At 30.3% G+C, this 27,011-nt stretch overlaps 1 protein-coding gene and 1 long non-coding RNA gene across 3 annotated transcripts; both read right to left on the reverse strand.

Annotated features, from left to right (window-relative positions):
* Positions 1 to 254: 254 nt before the first annotated feature.
* On the reverse strand, positions 255 to 13,545 carry LOC115704716 (glutamate receptor 2.7). Of its 2 annotated transcripts, XM_061102823.1 has the most exons (6): positions 13,189 to 13,545; positions 2,532 to 3,910; positions 1,796 to 2,108; positions 1,285 to 1,691; positions 959 to 1,017; positions 743 to 880 (listed from the first exon to the last, which is right to left on the reverse strand). In XM_061102823.1, the coding sequence occupies exons 1-5, from the start codon at positions 13,472 to 13,474 to the stop codon at positions 1,003 to 1,005; spliced, it is 2,400 nt and encodes a 799-aa protein (XP_060958806.1). In that variant the 5' UTR covers positions 13,475 to 13,545; the 3' UTR covers positions 743 to 880; positions 959 to 1,002. The 2 variants fall into 2 exon arrangements, with proteins under 2 accessions (XP_030487774.2, XP_060958806.1); XM_030631914.2 differs by lacking the exon at positions 959 to 1,017 and having other exon boundaries at positions 255 to 880.
* A 2,464-nt stretch (positions 13,546 to 16,009) lies between these two features.
* Positions 16,010 to 16,566, reverse strand: LOC133039872 (uncharacterized). Its single transcript, XR_009688809.1, has 2 exons — positions 16,275 to 16,566; positions 16,010 to 16,190 (listed from the first exon to the last, which is right to left on the reverse strand). It is a non-coding gene; the product is annotated as an uncharacterized LOC133039872 (long non-coding RNA).
* Between the last annotated feature and the right edge of the window lie 10,445 nt (positions 16,567 to 27,011).

The raw sequence follows: 27,011 nt of genomic DNA on the forward strand, positions 1-27,011 counted from the left end.
TTGAGTGTAGTGAGGTCCATTGAATTTATTATACTGACTTTTGCTTATGAGGGAATTCAATCTAACATAAAAGAATTGAAACTATCATTCATACATATTTTAGCTAACCTAGGAGTAATCTTCTTGTAAAGAGAAGCCTAAATAATAATCACATTTGAATTTATTTTTCAAAAAAAATATTTAAATCAATTAACTGTAACTATACATGTGAGCCATGAAACTTTATTTTAACAAGAAGAACATAATGAACAACAAGCTACTAAGGAGTTCTTGATCATCTATAATTAAAAATTTCATGCATTAATAATTTCTTATTGTTCATGAGGAGTGAAGATAAATATTTCAACTCTTATGCATGGTTTGAACAACTTGATGAAGGGCTTGTAACGTTAGAGCACTCAGGTAAGCCCTCATCATGATCATGATCAGCTACAACTACATTCGCTATATGATCTTGTGCTCTTTTATCTTCACCACCACATACCGAGATCACATTTTTTCTAAAAGTACTAGAACTCATAAAGTCTTTTAGATTGAATAATATTCTCATCATCACTACACAAATTCTTCTCCATATTGACACTTCAATTTCATCATGATCAATAGTACTAGTACTTAGCAGAAAAACTTGCCTGTGCTCGTAAATAAAAGTGGTAACATTGATAATAAGAGCTGAGAATGAAGCAATGGTAACTATGAGAAATAGGCCCCAAAAGCTTTCGAGCCCAAGTCTGTTGGAAGAGATCTGTGTGTTTGGGTCAGGACAACTGGTTTGGCTTCCAAACCATTTATTTTCTATGTTCTTCATTGTCATATCTTCAGTCACGGTTAGGATTGCCCTTGAAACGTCACACACCAGAGGTGACCCTTTTGGAAAGACCTGTAAAGTAGTTATAGTACTTTGTGATGAGTGGTTGGTGATATTATAAGACACATAATTTTTTTAAAAAAAATTTACCTTGGCAATTCGATCTGAAGACATCATAATGGTTAGCGGCACATTCAAAATTTAGTTAACTAAATGCATACATAAATGATTTATAACTTAATTAGTAAAAATATATATAAAAAAAAACATATATGTAAGAAGGATCATATTAGTACAAAGATACTTATAATAATTTATATATTAATGCTAAATAAATTAATAAGGGTATATTTTAAAGTAATAGAATGTTACTTACAATTTCATGAAATAATGCAAGATGAAAAAAGAAACATTTTTTATCAATTTTTTTTTTCATTCATTAAAGTTAGTAGTATAAGAATTTGAGTGTTACTTACAAAGCCAAATCCACCGGTTTTAAAGCTTGGTTCAACCATAGTATATTTGGAGCAATATTTGGCAAGAAGTAACTTTGTATAAGGGAATTCATCAAAAGCAGCTGCTATACCTCCATCAGACTTTTTCTTGGAAAATAGTTGGTCACATTCTTCAGGAGACTCGTAAATCTTGAGTTGAGACTCACTAAAACCAAGATTTCTCAAAATCCCATGAACAAAAGAGCCATCAATGTAGCCAACTGTCTCATTGTTCTTGATGAGTTGGTCTACACCAGTAACTGTTGGTTGGAGTTGTTGGACTGTAAGGTGTGATGTTAGACTAGCTGTGTAACTTTGAGTAAGAATTAACACCACGAAAAGCCATATGATTACTACGAATCTTGCCAAGTTGTTTACAATTTTCTCTTCTGTAAAACAGATTATTATTAATGACGAATTGTATTGTACATATATATATATGTTTGGGGATAGTTATTCTAATAATATATATAGTGATCAAATATGTACTTACTGTGGGCAAAGACTATTGTTGATAAGGAAAATAAAAAGCTTCTACTAATTTGATGAGATGGGGGTCCCCGAAAATCGTCATTAATTCGGTGTTCAAGAATCCAAACCACGAAACCTATGAAGATGAAAAAGCAAGCACTTGTAACCCAGAGATCTAATGTTAGAGGTTTCAAGAAAACCCATGCACTTTTTCTTCTTCTATCCCTAATTGGCACGATGAAAGAGACACCAGATTCTGTGTATGGCAATGTGAAGTCTACGTACAAGGACCTGTTAGCTCTAATAGTTGTATCGCCAACCACAGCATCGAATCTCTGTAAAATATTAAATTTAACATTATATATTATTTTAGATCCTATGTTTCATAATAGATACTGATTGTACCCTAAGCTCAATTTTTATTAATTTTATTAATCTAACTAATTTCTAGCACGAACAGATGCGAAAGTGTAACTATTTTAAACCCCTCCAGGTCAAGTTACAATTAAGTTTTAGTATGACAAAAATTGAGCTCAAGGTACTCTTTTGTACCATCTTGAAGAAACGAAGAGTCTGAATTGTTATTTAATAAAATAGAGAGTTCAATCAATAAAATTTGCATAATACAATATCAAAATAGTATAGGTATTTACCAATTTATGCTTAAGTCAACCATACACAAATATATAAGTATATATAAATCACTAGCTAATGTATCTTAATTAAAGAGTAATTATAAGTAATTAATGGATACGTACCCTGTAAAAGACTTGATCTATCAACTCATCGTAAGTACTAGAGCTCTTGCCATCATGGATTTGAAATGGAATGAAATCATAATCAACGCTATAGGGCAATGCTTTCATAACCGCTTCAAAAATATCTATGCAAAAGCCAGTGACAATGGAGTTGTTAGTCACCGAATCATATTTTACACCAACAAACTCTTGGAAACCTTTTTTCACAGGTACACCTATTCTCAACTTTTTTCGATTTGTGGAAACCTCCCAACCCTTGGGAATAATACTAGATTTTCCAGGCCATACCACCGATTCAACGCCTCTATTAACACTTTTTTTATTCGTTTCCAAATTTTTCGTTAGTCCAAATTCATGTCTCCAAAATCCAATCCTTTTAACTTCTTCTCTATTAACGATATTGGTTATCTCAAAAGTTGTATTGGCAGTACTAGAGTATTGTAACTTCCCATTTACAAGTCTGAAGTCACCTGTTAAACCCTTGAATCTCACTTCTAATAGTGCTTTGTGAAGTTTTGGACCGATTTCAGAGACCCCAATTTGGAAACTAGAAGTAGTAACAGTTACATTCTTATTTCTCAATAAGGAAAAGGTTTCCTTCTCATTACTATTATTATAATAAGCATTTTCAACAGCAATGGCTAACGCTTGAACAGAATCATAAGCCCATAATCCATAAACATTGAGTTCAGCAACTAAGTCATTGTCATAATAAAAAGCACTAGTAGTCCTTAATGACTTTTTCCATCGATCTCTAAAGTCTTTAAGTGTGTTTGTCTCCGGAACATAAGTCTTTATACCAATCACACCTTGCATTGAATCAATCACATGAGATTTTAACGAACTAAGATAGTTAGTCATCACATTTGTGACGATCCAAACATAGCCTTGTCTCATCATTCCAATCTCCTTGGCCTGAGCAAAGATCCTAGTGCCTAAAGAAATATCAGTGTGAACAACGAAGACTCTAGTTTGCATAGTCATTAACTTGTAAAGCTCTTTGAGAATCTGGTCATTGGAAGCCGAAGAAGAAATGATACTCCTATAAGGCATACAACAATGATCTATATCTTCTAAGGCATCATTGAGGAAAGGAATAAAGGCTTCTCCATATGCGTTGTTTATGTATATGGGAACCACTTGTTTCCATCCATAAGCTTCAACAATCGAACTTATGGCTTTGGCTTGAGATATTTGTTGGTTTTGGGTAACTTGGAAAAAATATGAGCTCCTTACGCCAAGAGAAGAGCATGTTGCTGATGAGTATGATATTATTGGAACTTTAGCCTTTTCTCCAAGGTCAACCACAAAGCTTGCATGTGTTGACTTTACCGGTCCAATAATGGCTTTTACTCCCATGTTTTTAATCAGATCTAAGGCTGTTTAAAAAAATTGATTATTAGTACTAAATAAAAGAAAAATAAAATTATTAAATATTTAGTTATGCTTATATGCATATTAGAGTGTCCAATATAAGGGTTCCTGCTATATGCTAAGCATCATCAAATATAAAGATAATTTAAGTAATGTTCTCACAAGAATCTTCACGACTTACGACTCTACAACTTAACTTACAATTATGAATGATAGATTGTTTAGTTACCTTTACACTTGAATGATACCTAACTCATAACAGTAATATCTTCAGTATGACCCATAATACACACTATCACTACTTCAGAAATCTCTTAAAGAAAATGTAGAAGAATATTTTGAGAGAAGAATACTAGAAATTTTATTTAGTAGAATACTGTAATATCCCAATAAATCTAATGATAAATAATTAGGATTTATATTTATATTATGAGTTCATCAGGTAATAAGTGGGATTATGATCCTACTAATTTATTTCAGCATAAAATGTAAATTTTGCTATAAGTGAGTAAATAAGCGCAATTTGTAAATTACAGAGATTTATATAACATGTGTGAATGTAATATGAGCTATATGTGGAATAAAATATTTTCAGGTTCGATGACCCTGAACACTCGATAAGTGGATATATAAGCGTAATTTATTAATTACGGGGATTTATTTGAAATACGTGGATATAATATGAGTTATTTGTGAAGTAAAAATATTTTCAAGTTTGGCGACCCTAGAGATCCGATTGGAGGCCAAAAATGTCACAACAGTTTTAGTTAGAAATATTGATTAGATTATTGGGATAAGTTGATTTTAGAAATATCTGGGTATTTTAGGGTGCTCGAAATTGGCCAAATATCCTAAAAATAAAAAATTTTTAGTAGCTAAAAAATAATAAGATAACTATTAATAATAAAGTATTTATTAATATTATTATTAATATTATTATTATATTTATAGAACGAAACAGAGGTTTTGTTTCGTTTTAAGTATATATATATATATATTAAGTTTTAAGTTATAACAGTAGAAAGAACGAACGAACGAACGAACGAAATCCTCGTTCTCTCCCTTCGACAAAACCTTCTCCTTCTATATCTATTTTCTTCGATTTTCAATCCAAAACTTAGCGATCTAAGCTTCGATAGTAGCAGGATACCAAATCTTTGAAAAGGGAAAGCTTAAGGTATGTTTTAATTTCGTTTTAAGTTTAAAAACAATTGGTTTTGTATAGGGGTTTTGTGAATTAGAATAGTTATGAAGGTTCTGACCTTATAGAATTGTTCTCGGGTAGTCATGGGACTAGTTCCGATATTTTCTTGTTGAATTTGAAGTGATTTTGAGTTAGAAATCGAGTTTAGAACTTTTTGAAGCTTAGTCCGAACGTTAATGGCATTTTTCATTTAAGGGGTCGATTTTTATTTCTGTTACGTAAGGATGGTAATATTTATGGTCTATATGCGCCCTGTGAAGTTTTAAGTGATTTGGATAAGTTTTGGTAGTGTTTTGGTGAGTAAAAAAATTGGGATTTTCGAGTTTTATAGTTTTTAGAAATTTTTAAGAGATCAGAAATCGTATTTTTGTCATAACTTTTGACTCGGATGTTCGTTTTGGACATTCTATATACCGTTTCAAAGCTAGCGACGAGCTCTACAATATGGTGTATTTTTTAGAGACAAAATATAAGTTTTATTTTAGTCTATTTATAGCACAGAGTTTGGTAGAAAACCCTAGATTGTCTTATGTGAATGTTAAGCAGTGTTTTAGGATAAATATTTATCGGTTTACCGTTATTGTGACATAGGGCCGAGATCATCGGGGATAGTTCTCCACTTGGATTGGCCGAAATGTATGAACCTGGATTAAAGGTAAGAGAAGTATATTGTACTGCATAGTACGTTATATGTAATACAATTATTATTGCAATGAATTGATTACTATTGAGATATAGTTAATATTGTTGTATAATGAAAAGATTGATTGGTTGAGTATCGATAATGTAATGATATTATGCATGTGATATATGGGCTCACCTGATTAGGTGATACAATTTTCCTGGCGACGTACTGGGCGTAAGTACGGGCGTTAGTGATATATGATGAGTACTGAGTGTAAGTACGGGCTCACCTGATTAGGTGACGCGATTTTCATGGCAACGTACTGGCCATAAGTACGGGTGTCAGTGATATATGATGAGCACTGAGTGTAGGTACGGGCTCACCTGATTAGGTGATACGATTTTCCTGGCAACGTACTGGGCGTAAGTACGGCGTCAGTGACATGATAAGTATCGAGTGTAGGTACGAGCTCATCTAATTAGACGATGCAATATATTGGTGCCAAATTGTGGCACGGGCTCACCTGATTAGGTGATGGAATTAAATGATATATGGCTGGAGGTTTTTGGCACAGGCTCACCTGATTAGGTGATAGCGACATATGGGTGCCAGGCTATGGCACGGGCTTGCCTGATTAGGCGATACCATACAAGATTATCAGATTAAAGCATCGACTTGCCTGATTAGGCAACATGATGTTATGAAGATGGTTGCTTTTTGAGGTAACATATATATCATTTATATGATTAAATGAATATGAATTCCATTATTGGTATAATGGTTTTGTATTACCAAATATCTGTATACTGATGTTTATTCGTGGCAGATGCCATTAGTGATTTGGATTTCATCTTATGAACAATGGGTGATGGTTTGATTCTTATTGTGTATAAATGACAATGTTCGAATAATAAACTATATGATTGTTATTATTACTTTTCTTGTTGAGTCCTTGTGACTCACGGGTGCTATGTGGTGCAGGTAAAGGCAAAGGAAAGCTAGATCAACCATGAGATGACAGTCTTCTCCAGCAATGTATATTGACCTCACTGGCCTGCGTGCCGAGTTTCCAGGAGTTGTTTTGGACTGGCTGTATCTGCTGTGTATTTTGATTTTATGTTTAAATGGTTGTCGTATATATTTCTTTAGCAAAACTTTTTACAACACGGATTCCCGGAACACAGTTTTTATGCCGTTATAATATCCGTTTTTAGTGTTTTATTTTAGTTAATTTTTTAATATTATCACAATTTTTAATAATTAATTATTCTATTGGTATTAAACTAGTTTATAAAATTACACACGTGGCGTCCCTATAGATTAGGGCGTTACAAATACTTTTCTAATGCCCTTTACAATGAAAATGATGGCTCTATATATAGCCATTTACACGGGGTAGGATACAAAATAGGAAACATTCTAAAAATTTCCTACAAATAAACATAGAAAAGGAAAAACTGACAACAAATGGACAAACTAACAAAATGAAAAATAGAGAAAAGGAAAATCTGACAGCAAATGGACAAACCGATAAACATAGAAAATGACAAACCAACAAACAAACAATTAGATAAAAATCCTAAAAACTTTATGACTATCATGAATTTTTTTCACTTATTGCTATCTTACACAGCTAAGAGATATGGAATCTCTTTGTTCTACTTATTAGCAGTTGATAATTAGCTCGTGGTCAATATTGTAGTCTGAGTTATAATTGGGGTCCTCCTAAAATGGGTGCCAACCTGATGGTTCATCATCTTCATCACTTCCAGTTGGTGGACATGCATCATATTTAGAATAAACAATCTCCCACTCTAGTCCATTGTATTGAAAAAGATAGGGATCCTAGTTGATTTCTCGGTCCATGTATGGGTCTTGTTAATCCCTAAAAATGCTTGCCTTACGGAGTAGGACCCCTACAATGTTGTTTTTCTTTGAATAGTGATGAATTTTTCTTCTTTGCTTTAGGGTCTTGGACCTGATTGTGACTATTTTTTAGAAATTTGGAATTTTTTCTAGAGCCTTTGCTATGCATTGTGAATAATCAGAGGGAAACATTGCCCATAAGGCATCATCTTATATTTTTAGTCAAATTCTGGTTTTTCTCAAAAATAACCTTTTGGAGATCTTTGTACTCTGAACTTTCTCTAAAAGGTGCTTCTTGGGAGTCGTATAGTTCAAAGCTGGGATTGCAAACTATTTTCTTATTCTCGTCTAATTTTGCATTAAGACTAATAAGGAAGACAGTGTAGCAATCCATCATGTTGGCTACATGTGTTCCTAATGGATAAACAAAGACGTGCCTATTATTGCGAACCTTTTCCCATTCATCCCAAAGTATTTTTGTTACTCCTCTAGAGGAGCATACCAAGACAAAATTTCCATTTGGATTTGGTAGGTTGGTTTATTTTTTTCTTGTTCGAGGAAAGACTGTATAGATGTGTGAAGAGCCATAGTTTAAACTTCAACAACAATCGTACAAATGCATGTTAGGTACCAAAAAAGATGAGCTATGAATTTTGGAGTGAAAAGTGCAGTCCGAAAGGGGACCAAATTAGCAAAAGGATACTTTGGGCGAATTAGAAACTCATGTTGAAAATAAGGTCCAAGTTTAGGGAGAAATTAGTTGTGAGTATAAACAACCCTGTGAGAGGCCTTTTCTTTTGCTGACTTTTTAAATTTGGAAAGGATGAGCTTTGCATCTCAAGGAAATGAGCAGGGAAATGAGAAATTCTTTTGTGATGATGATAATGCCATTATATATATGTATGTAATGGTAAGGGAAGAGTTGTGGTTGACTAAGGGGATAGTTTTGAGTGGATGTGAAGAGACCATATTTAATAGATGTAGGTTTAGATAGAAGGTCGGCCAAAATATTCTTCCAGGAAGGTGTTTTATTTCAAAAGAGTAATGATCAAACCATGTTGCCAGTCTCAAAAGTTGAGCATTGGTTGTCTTGTTCTTTCTCAGGTTTATCATTCTTTTTGATGCAACAATATCAGTTTCTACTAAGAAATGATGGCCTATGAGGTGGAACTCAAATTTTGTGATTCTCATCTTGATTGTAATCAGCTCTTTAAGTGTTGAATGATAATAGAGCTGGGAATCTTTAAAGTGTCCACTCTTATATCCACATATTTGTTTTTCCCCTACTCATCTTGCTCTAGAAGGACAACACCCTAATGTTGGTTATTAGTGTCTGATTGAAGAACATGCTTTCCGTCAGAGGGAATCTATAAAGGTGGTAGATTCTGCATGATTTCCTTCAGCTATCTGATTGCCACAATTTGGTCATGTGACCATTCTGGAGTATTCTTCTTAAGCATATTCCTGAGTGGCCTTGGCAGTATAGACAATTGGGGAACAAAGTCTCACAAATAATTGATGATGCCTAAGAATTATTACACCTGAACTTTCGTGAGATTTTTATATGGGAATTTGAGTAGTTTATGGGCTGTATGTGGTTGGACTTCATATTGTCCTTTGGATAATTTCATCCTAAGAAATTCTATTTGCGTCTGTCCAATAATCATTTTCTTTACAAACAACATGATACCATGGGCTTTAGTGATAGAAGCAAACTGGGCCAATAACGATTGATAGGCTTTTGCATTAGAAGAAAAAAGCAAAATATCATCAATATAGATTCCAATATCAGGCCATATATCTTGGTCATAGCCTTTTGGAATAAGGAAGGGGTAGTTTTGAGCCTAAAAGGTAGGACGGTCCATTAGAAATGATTTAGAATGCAAAAGGTTATTTTGGGCCGGTCATCTGGTTTGATGCCTAATTGCCAAAATCCCACTTTTAGGTCGAATTTCAAAAAAAATATAGGCTTTGGATAATTTAGCAAACAATGATTTCTTATTTGGTATTGGGAATTTATCATCTGCTAAGAACTCATTTAGGAGCTTATAGTTGATGACCAACTTTTGCTTTTCTTGAGCTTGCTCTGATCAATTATTGACATAAAATTCATGACATGCCCATGGAGAGGAAGTTGACTCTATTAAATCCTGATGTTGTAACTCTTTACATTCATTGGACGTCATTTGTTGATGTTCTAAATTCATGCCTGGGTGACTAGTCTTTCTATGGTTTATATCTTCATTAAGCTTAAAAGGAAAGCTTATGAAGAACTGTTGATTTTTCCATAAAGGATGGACACATTTCTTTAGGAGCTCTGCATGATTATTGGCACATGAGACTTCGATGAGCTCTTTCTTGATTTGATGAAATGGGTCATGGGGCATTAAGAAATAGTTTGGTATGGCTTCCCATCGAGCAAAATATTATTTGTAACCAAGTCCACTAGGAAGAATACACAAAACTTTCTTTGTGTAAAGATCAAATTCGACAATTAAGTCTTTTCCGGGTAATTTTTATCCAATGACTCTGTGAGTAATAGAACACCCTGTAAAGAACTACAACCGAATCGGTTTGCTAATGAGTTCTGTTCCAAAAATACCTCTATTTGCAGCATGAAAGTATTGTTTTTCTTTCTTCTAATATTCCTTAGGAAGAATATCAGGGTTCATTATCATATATGACGCTCCCGTGTCGAAAAATCCTGACACTTTTATTGGCTTGGCGTATTTTTTTAGAAGAGCTTGAATAGTGATAACAGGGGATGGTTGCATTGTGTGAATATTGGACATTTGATAACATTCTAGAACGTCAAAATCACTCCATTATTTGAATGCACAAAGATTTTGAGTTGAATTCATCATCTGTGGAGAAGATCGACTCTTTTGTTGGATATGTGAGATAAGCTTGACTGTTTTTTTTCTTTAGGGCACTATTTTGCATAATGCCCCTTTTTTCCACACACATAACATCGATCATATTTTTTTACGAAAGTTGCGCTTTCTTTGCAAAAATTTTATTTTGCGTCCTTTGTGCTTTGAGAACTTGAACGTCTTGAACTTGTTTTTGTTCTTTGGGTCGGTTTTTGCTAGAACACAAAGATTTCGAAGGGCATTTGATGAGTAAATCTTGTCTGCTACAAACTTTGCCTAGTTTTTTGGATTGCTTCATAAATTCTTGGACAAATTTCTTCTGGGAGAATATTTTTTCAAGGGCCTTTAAGACTAGTTGGAAAATTTCTCCAATTAGAGCATTTGTTACGCTTTTTCCCGATCCAGAGAGTAGCCTAAAAGTTTATTTACCAAGTGGCTCTAGAATAGATGAAAGGAAGGCTTGCTTTAGATTTGTATCATCAATGCCACTTATTTGGCAGAATCGTTTAGTCATTCTTTTGTAATGCTTTTTCAAGTCTCTTTTGTCCATTGAACAACACTTGAGATTGAAAAACTTTGCTCTAAGTCTTTCAGTTACTTGTGCATCTTGGCCACAAAACTCGATATAGAGATAGCTTAGGGCATTTACGACAGATGGGAGTTGCAAGAAAGTCATCTGTCTGTACAAGTACATGTTAGATAAATTAGTTGTATCATTTTGTAACATATGTAAAGTTATTTATTGCTATGAGTAACCTTTATAATTATTACCAATATTAAGGGTATAAATATTACACATCTTAAATTGAAATTCTTAAAAGTTATAGGAATTATAGTTGTTGGAGTATGAGTTTTATACTCATTTAATTGAAAACATAATATCCATGGAATATCATGTGTTAGAATTTCAAATAGTGATATGCAAAACACTATAGGAGTCTAAAGTATTCAACTTAGTGACCTAGTTTTCTATAAAATAAACATTTTGCTAAAAAACTTTAAGGCTAGCTTAATAATTCTCAAATTATTTTCTAGAGAGTTAGAGATATAGATAAATAAATTTTTAGACAAATACATTATTTAAGTCATAATGATTATCATTATTCTACACTCAAAATTGTGAGTTAGTATTCCCTTTCTTGTTCTTCTTCTACTTCTTATAATCAATCTTTAATTTTTATATTATATTAATGTAATCAGAATTATAATGTCCTGATTTTTTTTTATTAAATAAAAATCTCAAATATAAATTTAGTTTTGCTTTATCTAAAAGATTCTTATATTGTAATATGCTTAGATATATGTTAGAGAATATATTAGTTTATTATCCATTTTTCTTAAATTATTCCAAATTATGATCAAAAGGATCCATGCGACACATATTAAGCCATGGTAAGATCCCAAATTCAAATATTAATTGGGCCAAAAGCGGTTAGCAACCAGCGATGAATATTGAATAAGTTTTTTCAACTTAATGAGATGAGTTAGAAACACATGCAGATAATGCAGGAATAATTACATAAGATACTATTTTTTTTTGTAAAATATTTATATTTTTACGTTCAAAGAATATTTTTTTACATTTTTACGGTTTTCCAAAAAATAACACGAAAACAACATAAAATCAACAAGAAAACAACATAAAAGTAACATCAAAATAACAACAAAAAAACAACAAAAAATAACATACAAATAACAACAAATGAACAAAATTTCAACATTAAAAAACCGTATTTTATGTAAATAAAATCAAAAAAATCATAAAAATGTTTAAAATTCTGTGAAATCGTATTTTTGTTGTTTTTTTTGTTGTTTTGGTGCATTTGTGAAATTATCCCCATAATGTATTTACACTATCAACATCTTCAAATACTAGATTTTTTGCAGTACGTAGCACCATAAATAACACATGCAACTCCCATCATCATATGAAAGGATGACCCTTCCATTTTTACTAAGGCTGATTTTTGTCCTTGCTAGACAATTATTTGAAGGTGAAGTTATTTGTAAATAATAAAACATTTGGTTATGTGGTGTATCGCCGATCAATAGACTTATTATTTTATAAAAAAAATATTATCTCTTGTATAATGAAAAGATTGATTAATTTTATTTAAAATAGTTATGGAGTCCCATACAAAAACTCACTGGGACCAGGATTCAAGTTGCATTGCATGTTGTCTTCGGTCAGTTTGGGTAGGCCGTACGCGTACAACCCAAACATAGGACAAATTATAAATTAGCTATCATATATGTATATACATAGATATATATAATATATATATACACATGTGTATGATTCTCCCACTATCCATAACTTATATAATTATATATATAGCACAAAGTCATGAATTTAGATGGTTGTGTTGACAATAATAAAGACTTTTATTTTTTATATTTATTGGTTTTGAAATTTTTTCAGGAACTACTTGAAAATACTTGTAGATTCTCATTCAACATGTATATATATGAATGGCTTAGAAACATGTAATGAAGTGTATGACTATTCCAATAACAAAAGATTTTTACGTAATAATAATTAGAGCAACATGTAACTACCATGGAATATTTTTTTTATTTTTATTAAAAAAGAAAATCTATTCGGAATGATTATTTTATACGTGTTAGAAAATTAAGAAGGAAGTTATTCTGTCTGCTTTTTTCTCCATGAATATTATTCATAATATAAAATGATTATATATATATATTATGTACCTGCAGCGGCAGCTCCAATGACGTGTTTTTTAGAGTCCGTAGCATGAATATGGAGCCTTGTTGTGTAATTAGGATGAGAAGAGTAAAAATGGGAAAGAGACATATTAATGCATCTCAATCCCATCTTCCCAACCAAGCTCTCATAGTCAACCACCACCCCCACTTTCACACCCACTAATTTTCTTCCATAATTTTGCTCCTCCTCCTCTGCAATCGTCCACCTTAAAATTATTAAACACACCACCAACAGTACTTTTAGGCTTAGCAGAAAATGATAAGATGACATAGTAAACACCAATTCTCATATAATATTATATGTAATATGTCTCTGTGTAATGTGTATATAATCTAACGCGTAGGGAAAGGGGCGTTGGAAGAGATATTTGTAACGCATTTAATATGTTAGTAGAGATAGAAATTGTGTGGTCTCACTCATTTAATACACACATTCACACATTGCTTAAAAAAGAGAATAACTGTAGTTAATGAGATTGACTAATCAATTAAGGGTGTAATAATTTTTTAATCAGCTTTTTATTTTTTAATTCGAAAATTGATTTTTTTTTTTAAATATATTTTATAAAAATATTTTTACTTTTTAAATTACTTTCAAATTATTTTAAATAATTTTTTTTCTTAATCAATATTTTGGACTCCAACCTCCACATGGACCTTGGGACTCGGACCCCACACTACAACAAATATCATTATTACCGGCGGAAGCATCCGCCGGTAATAAGTAATAGTACCGCCGGTAATAATTAATACCGGCGGAATCCGCCGGTAATTATCCGCCGGCATTAATTGGTCGATAAAAATGGTTATTACCGACGAAAGGGGGAATCCGCCGGTAATAATATTAATACCGGCGGATTAATAGCGGTGGGGTCCGCCGGTATTAATATTTTTAAATATTTAAAAAAATATATTATAATGATAAATACCGGCGGACCCATCCGCCGGTAATAATAATTTTAAATATTAAAAAAATAATATTCTGATTATTTAATATAATTAAATTAATTATAATAATTATTTTATAAATAAATATATTAATTAGAAATAAAATATCAAAATTAAGAAATTAAACATTAAACATTAATTAAGAAATTAAGTATTAAAATTAATTTGTCCATTACAATAAAAATTATATTATCTTAAATAAAATTAGGAAATTGTCTTTAAATAAACTTTAAAACATAACACATAATTAAAAAAAACCTAACTATCATTGTTCAAATCAGTAAATTCTAAAAATTCGTCTGCATTTGAGCTAAGTCTTGAACCATCAATATTCTCACGGGATTGAGCCGGCGGGGCAGGGTATTAAGGTTGTCCGGTACGGCGTAGGCAAGATCTCCACATATTGTCGAGGGTGGGGGCGAACCAAAATTGGTTGTTCTTTGTTCTTGAACTCGAGCACCGAAAAAGCCTCCATACATAAAGCCGTCATTTGTGGAGATCCTCCCATTTGACCATACACGGAGTTGTTCTTTGTGGTCCAAGAACTTAATCGATTGTCATCTAAAATTTTATGAAGACATAAGATTTAATAGTATAAAGAAAAATTTAATGATAAAATTTTATGCAATTTTATGCTATTTTATGATATTTTATGCTATTTTATTAAAAAAAATTATTATTATTTTAATACTTTCACAATTATTTATATATTATTAAAATAAACATTCTTTATTAAATAAATTTTTAATTTTTAATTTTTAAAGAAATATTATTTAATATTATTTAAAAAATATTTTCCTATATTGAATCTTTTTCTTAAAAAAATTATAATTAAAATTGTGAAAGAAATTTTAATATATTACATCTAAATATTATTTTTTTTGAGTTTATATTTTTTTCAAGTATATATTACAATAAAATTTTTATTTATTAATTTTTTTTATATTAAAAAAATTATTATTTTATTAATATTTTCTTTTATATATTTTAATGTTAAAATTATATTATTTATTTAATTTTTTAAAGAAATATTATTTAAAAATATTTTGCTATATTAAATCATTTTTTTTAAAAAAAAACTTATAATTAAAATCATAAAAAAGTTTAATTCTTTACATTAAAATATTTTTTTTTGTTTTTATATTTATTTTTCAAGTATATATTATATTAAAATTGCTTTTTATTAATTTTTTTTAAATTAAAGAAATTATTATTTTATTAATATTTATTCTTTACATATTTTAATGTTAAAATTTCATAAACTTTTTGTTGTTAAATTTTAAGTATTAAAAAAATAAAATTTAGATTTTAAAATCTTATTTAATATTTACATGAAAAAGTTTATTTTTTTATGTTATAAAATATTTAACTTATGAGTATTTTTTTTTTTTCAAAAATATAGATTTATCTTAATTTTTTTATTACATTTTTTAAAAATAGTCAATTGTATATAAATTTTATACATATTTAAAAGTTGTTTATTATTGTAAAATATTAATGACACAAAATTTTTACAAAAAATTTAATACAAAACTCTATAAATTACATTTATTTTTTACATAATATATATAACACAATATTAACTATACAGTATATACACTGTATAAAACAGTATATACCGTGTATATACTGTATATATACTGTGTATATTATATATACAGTGTATACACTATACTATATACACAGTATATACACTGTATATACCGTATATAATGTATACACTGTGTATAAATTGACAATATCTACAAATTTTTCATTCACAACACACAACATATATACAAAATATATAATTTACAGTACACAGTATACACAAAACAGCAATTAAAAATACACTAAACTAAAATTTTTCAAATATAACACATTTTCCATTCACAATACACAGTATACATACATATATAATATTTTTTACAGAAAAAAAATTATTTTTATGAGATATATATACACAAATATTGTAAGAACTAACCTCCAAATATTTAGTACACCAACCGATCCCGGCGTTTTACTCAGAAATTTCTTCCCCACAGATTATTTATCCCAAACTTTAAAGATGGAGAAAAAAATTAGATATTAAGAAAAAAAATAATCTATGTAAAACAGAGAAAAAAGAAAAACGAAATCATTACCGATGCACTGGCGGTGGTAGACGGGCGGCGCACTGGCGGTGTCGGGGAAATGATGCCGGAGAACGGGGCGGATTGTGTTTGAAAACGGAGAGGGGAGGTGGAATGGAGAAGGTGGGGGGAGTGAAAATGGAAAAAATGGTATTCTGAAATGGGGAGGGGTTTATATAGATTTTTAATACCGGCGGGACCCGCCGGTATTAATTGGGTTCCGCCGGTATTAATAAAAACGGTCAGAATCCCAAATTAATACCGGCGGGTCCCGCCGGTATTAATCCGCCGGTAAAACTAATTTCAAAAAATTGGGCGGCAAAAATCCCGCCCACTTTTTCGAGCGATGGATTCCGCCGTATTAATACAAACCCGCCTAATAATAAATTTAAAATAATTTTTTTTATTTATTTAATATAATATTAATTATATAGTTATTACCGGCGGATGGCTATTTCCGCCGGTAATACCCCTATTAATACCGGCGGGTGAGTTCCGCCGGCAATAAACCCGCCGGTAATAACTATATTTGTTGTAGTGCCAACCCCGGACCATGGGACTCAGAATCAGACTTGGACCCTAACCCAAAGCCGAACACAGACTCGAATAGGAACCCTGGCCTCGGACTAGGACCTCGACCCCAGAACCAAACTCGAAGACGGCCTCATACCCAGACCCCGGCCCAAGAACCGAGCCCAAACCCGACCTCAGACGCGGACCGGACCCCGAACCTAGACACGACCCCGAACTCAGACCCGAACCCGAACCCCATCCCCAGACCTGCCCCCAGACCCACCCCCAAACCTACACCTAGACCCCGAACCCCAAACCTAGCCCCAACCCCAGATCCAGGCCTAACCCCTAACACGGTGTAGCGTCCTACTAAGAAAAACGCCACGTGTCGTGTTTACAATATACTAATCCCATTAATCGGGATCCATAAACCAAGTAATTTAAAATAAATAATAAACTTAATAACTTGTAATAAAAATATACTTTACTTTAAACCATTATATTTAAAATTACATGTCCGAGATCCCGTAAAATTTATTTTCAAAATATTTCAAGTTATTTATTACAGGGCGACCTAAGCGGTAAAATAAAATTTCTATACAATTCCCTATTGGACCCAACCCTCGTGGTCTAGCTTGGTCGGAACATTCATCTTCAAAACCCTCTAACTCGTAGCTGACCTGACACTACTTTACCCTTGCCTGCACAATAGAGCACCCGTGAGCCAAGACCCAACAAGACAGAATAATAAAATAGTATGAATAAAATAATAATTACAATTCATACATTACACCTCTGTGCATATAATTATTGGAGTTATTTTACCAGGATCTAGATTTACTAACAAGTATGTTATTAACATCCTAAATATGAACTTTTAAAACGATATGAAATAAATACATATAAAGTATCAGGAACCTTACAGTGGTTGCAGCGGAATATAATGTCTCCTTCCACTCAGATCTCTAACCCTTGTATCATTTCTGTAGCAGGGTATCACCAAGATTTGAGTCTGAATCTCCTTCTCTTGAAACTAGATTCTTCACAGCCTTACACACTATGATTGAGTAACACTTGATGTGTGTGGGCACTCACTCTTTTCACCATGAGGCTTCGGTTTTGAAGAGAGGAAGATAGAGATAGGGTTTCGGTTTTGTATAGGAGAGGAGGCTCAAAATTTTTACTGAAGGAATGAGATGCATCATCTTTTCCTTTAGCCATCACTACCTATTTATAGGAAACCACTTCGGGTTAGGTTAGATTTATTTGACATTAAAATAATGGAAAAAAAATGGTAAATTGCCATAGAGTGGCTGGGCATGGATTGATATTGGGCCCCACTTTGCAATTTTGCCATTTTTCAAATTTTCCATCTTATTTTTTCAAAAATATTATTTTTCCAATTTAACCACTTAAATGCCAATTCTAATTATTTAATAACTAAAAATTAATTATTAAATAATATTGTCATTTAAATATTTATTAATTAGACTTAACAAAGTCTCTTAATTAACAAATAAACCCTAGAATCTCTTTTCTTCACAATTAAGCCCTTGCTTAGTGAAAATTCATAAACTAGACATAGTCTAATTTTAGAATTATAATTGATTAATCAAAATCAATTAACTGAGTCTAACAAGTAGTATTGTCTCAACTAGTATGGGGACCACGGGCCTATATATCTGAGCTTCCAATAAGCAGATCTAGAATTTACCAAGTAAATTCACTGACTTATTAATTCCTCGTTGCATCCACCATAGAACTTGGAATTGCACTCTCAATTATATAGAACGCTCTATATGTTTCAAGATATAGATACGCTATTAGTTATCCATTGTTATAATCCCAATAATCAATGATCCTCTATAGATGATCTACATTGTATAGGGATCAATTTATCGTTACACCCTTCAATGTATTTTATCCTTAAAACACTTAGCCACCTATAAATGATATTTCAGTGAACTAACATAATCACTGAAATGAATACTCACCCATTTATCTCTGTTTAGCCAAGCTCGAAGGAAATCATCATTTCACTTCTATGTCCTGATAGAAGCTATAGATTCCATATCTATGATTAGCGCTCCCACTCAATTGCACTACCATGTTCCCAAAATGTACGTATTGTTGGGTTTTATGCCCTAAATAAAACTCATTTCAATATAATCAGATTTACTTATTAATATAGATCAGAAATAACATTTAATGTTGCATGGTTCACATGATTTATTTCATGATTATATGTACATAATGTATGAATTCATCTGAAACCCTTTTCACATACTTGATCCTGTTTATTGTGCCGTCAACACATTGGAAAGTAAACATGACTATGTGAATAAAGTTTCCTAGATTTATCAGACATAGGGTTTTACTGATATGATAATCTACAACAGAGTTTACTTGCATTTGGAGAAGTGCTATGTTCTTTCCAGAGCATTGGTTAAAGTAAAGCTCAGGTTGGATGCATGGAGTATGCATCGGAAGGGACCGATATTGAACTTTGACTTAGATTTATTAAACTTACCGTAATATCTATTCAAGTCAATATCGCCTAGTTGATCCTAGATCAAATGTTCTTAATCCTGTTATGATTAGGCTCAATCTTGAAAGGCTATTCGTGTTCTTTGATTTGTTAGTTAAGCCTACTTTTAGGTCAGGGTGATACGTACATTTTGGGAACACGGTAGTGCAATTGAGTGGGAGCGCTATCATAAACATGGAATCTATAGCTTCTATCTGGCGAATAGTAAGCAAAGGATGATCTCCTTCGAGCTTGACCAAACGAACATAAATGGTGGAGTACTCATTTCACATAAGCTGAAATATCATTTATACGGGGTCAAGTGTTTTAAGGAATAAATACATTGTAGGGTGTTACGGTAATCTAATCCCTTTACAGTGTAGATCATTCATATAGAGGATCATTGATCACATTAGGATTATAACAATGGATAACTAATGATGTGTCTATATGGTGGAACATATAGAGCATTCTATATACTGAGAGTGCAATTCTAAGTTCTATGCGTGGATTCAACGAAGAATTAATAAGTTAGTGAATTTTAGTGCTAAATTCTTGATCTACTTATTGGAAGCTCGGTTATATAGACCCATGGTCCCCCCACTAGTTGAGATAATATTGCTTGTAAGACTCATGTAATTGGTTTTGATTAATCAATTATAATTCTCAATTTAGACTATGTCTTTTTGTGAATTTTTACTAAGTAAGGGCGAAATTGTAAAGAAAGAGTTTATAGGGGCATATTTGTTAATTATGATACTTTGTATGGTTCAATTAATAAATATGATAAATGACAATATTATTTAATAATTATTTATAGTTATTAAATAGTTAGAATTGGCATTTAAATGGTTGAAATAAAAAATTGGCGTTTTTGAGAAAATCAGATGCAGAAAAGATAAAACTGCAAAATTGCAAAAAGTGAGGCCCAAATCCACCTTGCATGGCTGGCCACTTTTGTAGGGTTTTCCCTCTGATATTTTCATTATTTTAATGCCAAATAATTCAAACCTAACCCTAGTGGAATGCTATAAATAGATAGTGAAGGCTTCAGGAAAATTACACTTTTCTTCTGACACTTCTGATTCAGAAAAACCTGAGCCTTCTCTCTTCCTATCTTTGGCCGAACCCACTCTCTCTCTTCCTCATTGAGATTTCAAAATTCTTAGTGTATGAGTAGTGCCCACACACAGCAAGTGATACCTCAATCATAGTGAGGAAGATCGTGAAGAAAGACTTTCAGCAAGAAGGAGGTTTCAGCATCAAAGATTCAGAGAAAGAGATCCAGGTTCAGATATTGATAATGCTCTGCTACAGAAAGGAATCAAGGGCTAGATATTTGAACGGAAGGAGTCATTATATTCCGCTGCACCCAATGTAAGGTTTCTTAAACTTTATATGTGTTTATTTCATCGTTTTAGAAAGTTCATATTTAGGGTGTTAATAAACATACTTGTGAGTAGATCTAAGATCCTGGTAAAATAATATCCAACAATTGGCCTCAGAGCCATGGTAATTGATTTACTTGCAGGAAATTTGGACTTTAAAACGATTTTTTGTATGTTCTTTGGATGGTATCATGTTGTATTGAGTGTTATTTGATGATTGATTGATGTTTGTGAAATTTTCGTGAAAAATAATTGCGATTTTATCTCTGGAATGATTTTTATTGGATAGTATGGAAAAAATTAAGCAAGTTAGCCTTTTACAGAACTTAATTTGGATTTTATTTGAATTAGTTATGATTTTTTGAAGATTTAAAAAAATGGGGGCTGTGCTAATATTTTCCTGCGATCGCAAATCTGTCCGTACAGTTTCGAATTTTTTTGTTTTTTCTTCGATTTTTCATGCTTTTTCATGGAATTAACTTCCAATTTTTTGTATAGTTTTGTATTTATACTATTACTATTCCTAATTCAATTCTAATTATCATTTTGAATTAATTTAATATTTTTTAAATTTAATTCAAGATATTAGTGTAATTTAAATTTGAATAGAATTAGTATCGATCTTCTTGCTTAAAAATCTATCTTATTTTTAAATTTGATTATATCTTATTTTTTTTTAAATTTAAGGTCAGATTTTATAAGATATTTATAAAATCTTTTAAGATATATTTTAAAATATCTTATCTTTTAAGATATTTTTAATTATATCTTATCTTTTAAGATTTTTTTTAAATTAAATCTTTTTAGATATTTTGACCTTATTTAAATTTAAAATAAGATATTTATAATCATGTAATTTTAAATAGATGTAAGATATTTTGCTAACTTTTAAATTTTGTTATTTTATTTATTAAAATTAAATTTAAAATCTGAAAAGATATTTCATTTATCTTTTCTAATTTTTATTTAATTTTTATTTTTAAAATAACATTTAATTTTTAAAAGTAATTAGCAAATTTTGAGATGATATTTAGGTTGGTTGAAACCTAATTTTTCAAAAAGTAGGTTTAATTTTAAATATTTTTTTTAATTTCGAAATTTAAATTTTATTTCCGAAATTAAATTTTTTTAAAATTTTATTTTATTTTTCGAATATTAAAATATTTTTTTAATTATTTTTCGAAATTATTTATTTAAAATTAAATAAATCCTACTTCCAACTATCCAGTTAACCTTGTTGCAGGAGTATGTGGTTTTAGCTTGTATGTAAGTTTTTAAAACCTATTACAGTAGAACCTCTATTTAAGAATACTCTATTCAAGAATAACCTCTAATTTGTTATAAAAAAATCAAGTCCCGATTTGGGCCAATTATAAATAAGAATAACCTCTAAATTGTAATTAGTTATACATTTTTTAAGTCCCGTATTAACAAAGTATACCTCTATATAAGAATAATTACATCTTAATAAAATATATACATGTATTTTATAAATTTATTTATGTAAAATTAATAATTTTATTTTAAATTATAATACATGTATGAAATTATATTTACTCTAAAATATTTCTATTATGATATAGTATTAATGATTATTTATTGTTATTATTGTTACATTGATATTTTTTGGTTTTTTAATTTTTTTTCTAGTGTAACTCTATTTAGTTATAACCTCCCAATTAGAATATAATTTACTTGGTCCCAAGTGTATTCTTGGATAGAGGTTCTACTGTATTACTTGATTGCAAATAGCCATGGTTACCTTTTGCCAGATCTAATGATCTGATGGCTCCCTTGGTCAAGATAATAATTTGTAACAGGTATATTTACAATCTTCTTTCATCTGTGTATGACCTAGCAACATGATAGGACCCATCCAAAGTGTGTCTGTGTGAGCCTATGTGTTTAATTTGATTATAGATGCATATAGGTTGCTGTTGCTAAATAAAATGTCATAGTTTTTTGATAGATTTTATTTAGGCCCATTTAGTTTTTGGGCTTAGTCAATTAATAACAGTTGTTCATTTTAAGGTTAAATTCCTCTCTTTTGGGCCTTGTGTGAGAGTTGGGAGCCATAGAAGTGGGTACGACATACTGAACCCAGCACCCCCTCGCATGAACCACCCCAATTGTGAATGCCCATTTGCCTGATTTGAACAACTGTACTAGATTAATTACACTAGTTTAACCTAATAAAAATTGATTAGCAACATAATTAATTTCATTTTTTTTTTAAATTAATTTAAGAAAATTATAGTTTAAAGAATTTTTTTATTCTAAGCTAAACTATATGTATTTTCTTGTATTTAATTAAATATAGAATTATAACCATCTAGATTCTTTCTGGAACTTAATTTAAATTTTTCATTAAATATTCTTATTTAAGTTGATATTTAGTTATCTACAACTAACCAACTTAAATCTGAATATCTTTTGAATTTCAAATTTCAAAATTAAGTTGAGGAATTTTAGGCATTGGTTATTAAGATTCTTTAGATATTTTTTAAGTTAATATCTTTTCGAATATTAACTTAAAATGGAATATTTTCAAATTAAGTGGTTACAACTTAATTTTTGATATTTAATTAAATTTAAATTTGAAAAATATTTAAGTTCTAGATTTTTTCTAATACAACTTAAATTAGATATTTTTTTTCAAATTTTGTGGAAAAGATACTTAGTCAAATAAAATATTTTCTAGATAATTATTTCTAGACTACTTATTATTTCTAATATTAAATAGGAAATATTATACATTGTGAAATTAATTATTTATATAATTAATTTTGGTACAATTTATTTTAAGTATATTTTTCCTAGTATTAAACTAGAGACTAATAATTAAGCCTTCTCTACACTTAATTATTTATTTCTTAAATTTAATACATTTAATTAATTTGAAAATTGAATATCTAAGTTGATTTTTATCATCATACTTAAATATTTCTTTTTCATGACATTTAATTAAATAGAAAATTATTTTTAGTTGAAATTTATTTTTCAACTAAATTTAAATAATTTTCAAAATATATTTTTTCTTTATTTTATTAATCAATTTTCGAAATTGCATTTCTTAAATGCTAGAATTTCAAATTTTATCTTAAAAAATAGATTAAGTTGTAAATTAATTATTTATTTTAATTAATTCTTGGATCAACTTAAATCAATTATTTTTTCATTTATTGATTAATTTAAAATAAATTGAATTAAAGTATATTATTAGAAATTGAATTAATTAGTCAAAGGAAAATCTAGATAGATGATATTTTTGCTTGAAGTATTTTTCTAGTGTATTTAATTAAATAGAAAATTAATATTTAAGTTGATTTTCATCATCATACTTAAATATTTGAAATTTTTCTTATATATTTAATTAAATAGGAAAATTATATTTTTTGTTGTAAATTAATTTTATTAATTAATTTTGGGCCAACATTAAATTAGAATAATTTTTCCAGGATTAATTTTTTATTTTAACATGCATTTTCGAAAATTGTATTCTTAAATACTTTAATTTTTCGAAATGCAATATATATTTATAGAAAATTAAATTTGAGTTGTAAATTAATTTATATTAATTTTGTAACAACTTAAATTGAATATTTTTTCTAAATATTTATTGGAAATTATTACTAAGATGGAAATAATTCATGTTATTTTCATATCCATCTAAGTAAAATTTATAAATATTAAATTAAAATTTATATTTAGAATTTTTCATTCTAAATTGGAAATTTTAAATAAATATATATTTAAAATAAATAGATTAAATAAAGAGAATCAAAGAAAATACAACTCTCTTTAAATAATGAGCTTTATTATTAAGACATTCGATCTCCATTGTGGGTTTTACACCGCGTTTGTTTTAGTGAGTAATCCTCCCTAATGGAGGAACGTTCATTAGCAATTTCGCACCGTTTAACCTCGCATGATAAGTAGTTTGTAAGTGTTTTGTATGGTATGGATCACCCTAATGGTGGCGACCATACTTGACTTGCAAATTATGAAACAATGGTGGAAGCTCATAAGATAGAATTGCCTTGACTCTCGCCTAAACGGGACAACGCTGAATTCCAATCTTGATCGAATAAAAGGTTGCTAGAATGTTTAACATTTTAGACGAGCTGACAACTCTATTCCATGAATGGTAGCTTTGACTCTCGCCTAAACGGGACACTGATATCAGTTTGTTGAAAACCTTGGAAATTATTTAGGATTGTATGTTTTAGTATTTTCACTAGTCATTCCTACTTGCTATATGTTTATAATTTCTGAATTGTGTATGAATTTATATTGAACCATGTTATTTTCTGTTATTAAGTTGTAGTTTAATTTCGAATCTTCATTGTTGGTCTAACATGTTTGTTTTTCTAATGAGATAAATCCCTAATGGATTTTCACCATTAGACATACATAATAGTGTAAGATCTCGAAAGATAAATATTGTATATGCAACATCTAGCTGTTCATCAATTGATGACACCTTAGACTAGTATTTTTACAATATGAAACAAGAAGATTACATAAATAAGATTACTTTGTCTTTCGCTAATCGAAGCATCGTTGGATTCTTATTTATAAACGAAATTATCCTAATTCCTCTTAGCTCATTCATTTCGAATTAGCTTCAAAACATATCATTGGATGAATGGTCTATAAATCATTTCATGTCATTATATTTTCTCTTCAGAAATTAAATGACCATATGATTATAATCCCGAAATTCTATTCCCAATTGATATAAATCCTCAATCTTAGAAATCTCCTACTTGTATGGGCAAATCTGACTTAGAGTTTGTATTAGTAGTGCTGGTCCAAGATAGAATTACTCATAATATTTGGTATAAATTTAAGTCTTTGACTTTAATTTTAGATTCCAAATAAAAATTTTCTTATATTTCTAATTCCAGAATACAATACAGTTACACTTTCTCAAGTGTTTAATATCCATCTTCTATTAATGGATTAAAACTGTATGGAATATGAGTTAGGTATTCTGTGACCAGGATCCACTTGCAGTATTCTAAGAACTCTTTGATGTAACTAAACCTATGTCATCATAGACACTACCACATTTTTTTTAATCTATGGCATTTGTATCTTGTTCATAGTGGTTTTGACAAGATCAATCTCTGCAAAGAGTTAATATGCCTATATCCACTGAAAGTAGTTCATCTCATTCGCAGATGGATGTACATTCAGGGGTGGATATGAGTTTTTCGTTGTATTCTTAAAACGATAACTCTAGATTATACCTTTTAGCAAGAAATTTGAAATGTTTGAAAAATTTCATTAATTTCTAGCAATGGTTAAAACCATTAAGGTAAGTGGTTAAAGATCTTGCGAACTGATAGGGGTGGAGAAATAGTTAGTAGATATGCAGTTCAAAGATCATTAAATTGATTTTTGAATTATATCCAAACTTACCTCCCCAGAAATTTCGAGTTGCATGTTGATGATTAGTTAGTAGTCGTTGCCTAATTCCTTCTATGGTAATACAATTTCAGAATGATGTAATGGTTGTATACTTAATGTAAATCATTACTAGATTCATGGTTGACCTAATCAAAATCTTAAGAAAAGCTAGAACTGTTAACCATGGTTTGTTAGCTATTCTAAGTGATTAGGGGTGGACCATCCCATAGTCAATAGATAAGAAAGTGTTTGTTCAAATAAATACTACTTTTCTAAGATAATGACTAAGTCTGAAAAACAAGTAGCAAATAAAGGAGATATTTAATTCTTGATTCCAAGAGTGTTCTATCATCTTATTTGATATATGATGATCCCACTGCCTCTGTTGTCTTGTCACAACCGAAGAGATCAATACCATTTAGTTTTCTTAGACATAATTCACGGTACCTCGTCGTAGTGGGAGAGTTTCTAGGAACTCACCTTCTTATGACTTGGGAGACACTAGTGATTAAAATCCATTGTGAGTTTAAACAAGTAATGGATTGTCAAGATAAGAAACTAAGAAGAAAAGCCAATAGAACTATGGTTTAATCCATTCACATGGAATAACCTAAAGTTTTCTATTACAAGGACATAAAAGGAAATTTTAGTTAATAAGTCTATTCTATGGACTTAACAAACTTCCTGTTCCTATTATTATAGGTTTGAGTTTATCTAACCCTATGGCTTGTGGTATACCTGGTAATTACTTACTCTAATGCAAGCAACTTACTTTAGTAAGATGCTGAAGCATTTTCTTTCTAATGGCAATCTACAGAAGCTTCACAACTTCTTAGACATAGATTTTATTTATCTAAGGAAAAGTCTCAACTATTCCAGAAAAGATAAAGCCATGAAAGAATTTCT

The sequence above is a fragment of the Cannabis sativa genome, chromosome 1 (genome assembly GCF_029168945.1).
Source record: "Cannabis sativa cultivar Pink pepper isolate KNU-18-1 chromosome 1, ASM2916894v1, whole genome shotgun sequence".
Classification (NCBI taxonomy): Eukaryota; Viridiplantae; Streptophyta; class Magnoliopsida; order Rosales; family Cannabaceae; genus Cannabis; species Cannabis sativa.

Excerpts from the sequence above, each read along its gene's own strand:
- LOC115704716 (XM_030631914.2), bottom strand. The coding sequence starts at position 13,474 with ATGTCATCTTATCATTTTCTGCTAAGCCTAAAAGTACTGTTGGTGGTG. Across the intron at positions 3,911-13,188 it reads CATTGGAGCTGCCGCTGCAG|CCTTAGATCTGATTAAAAAC; the intron begins GTACATAATATA and ends TTTTTTAAACAG. Across the intron at positions 1,692-1,795 it reads AACAATAGTCTTTGCCCACA|AAGAGAAAATTGTAAACAAC; the intron begins GTAAGTACATAT and ends TCTGTTTTACAG.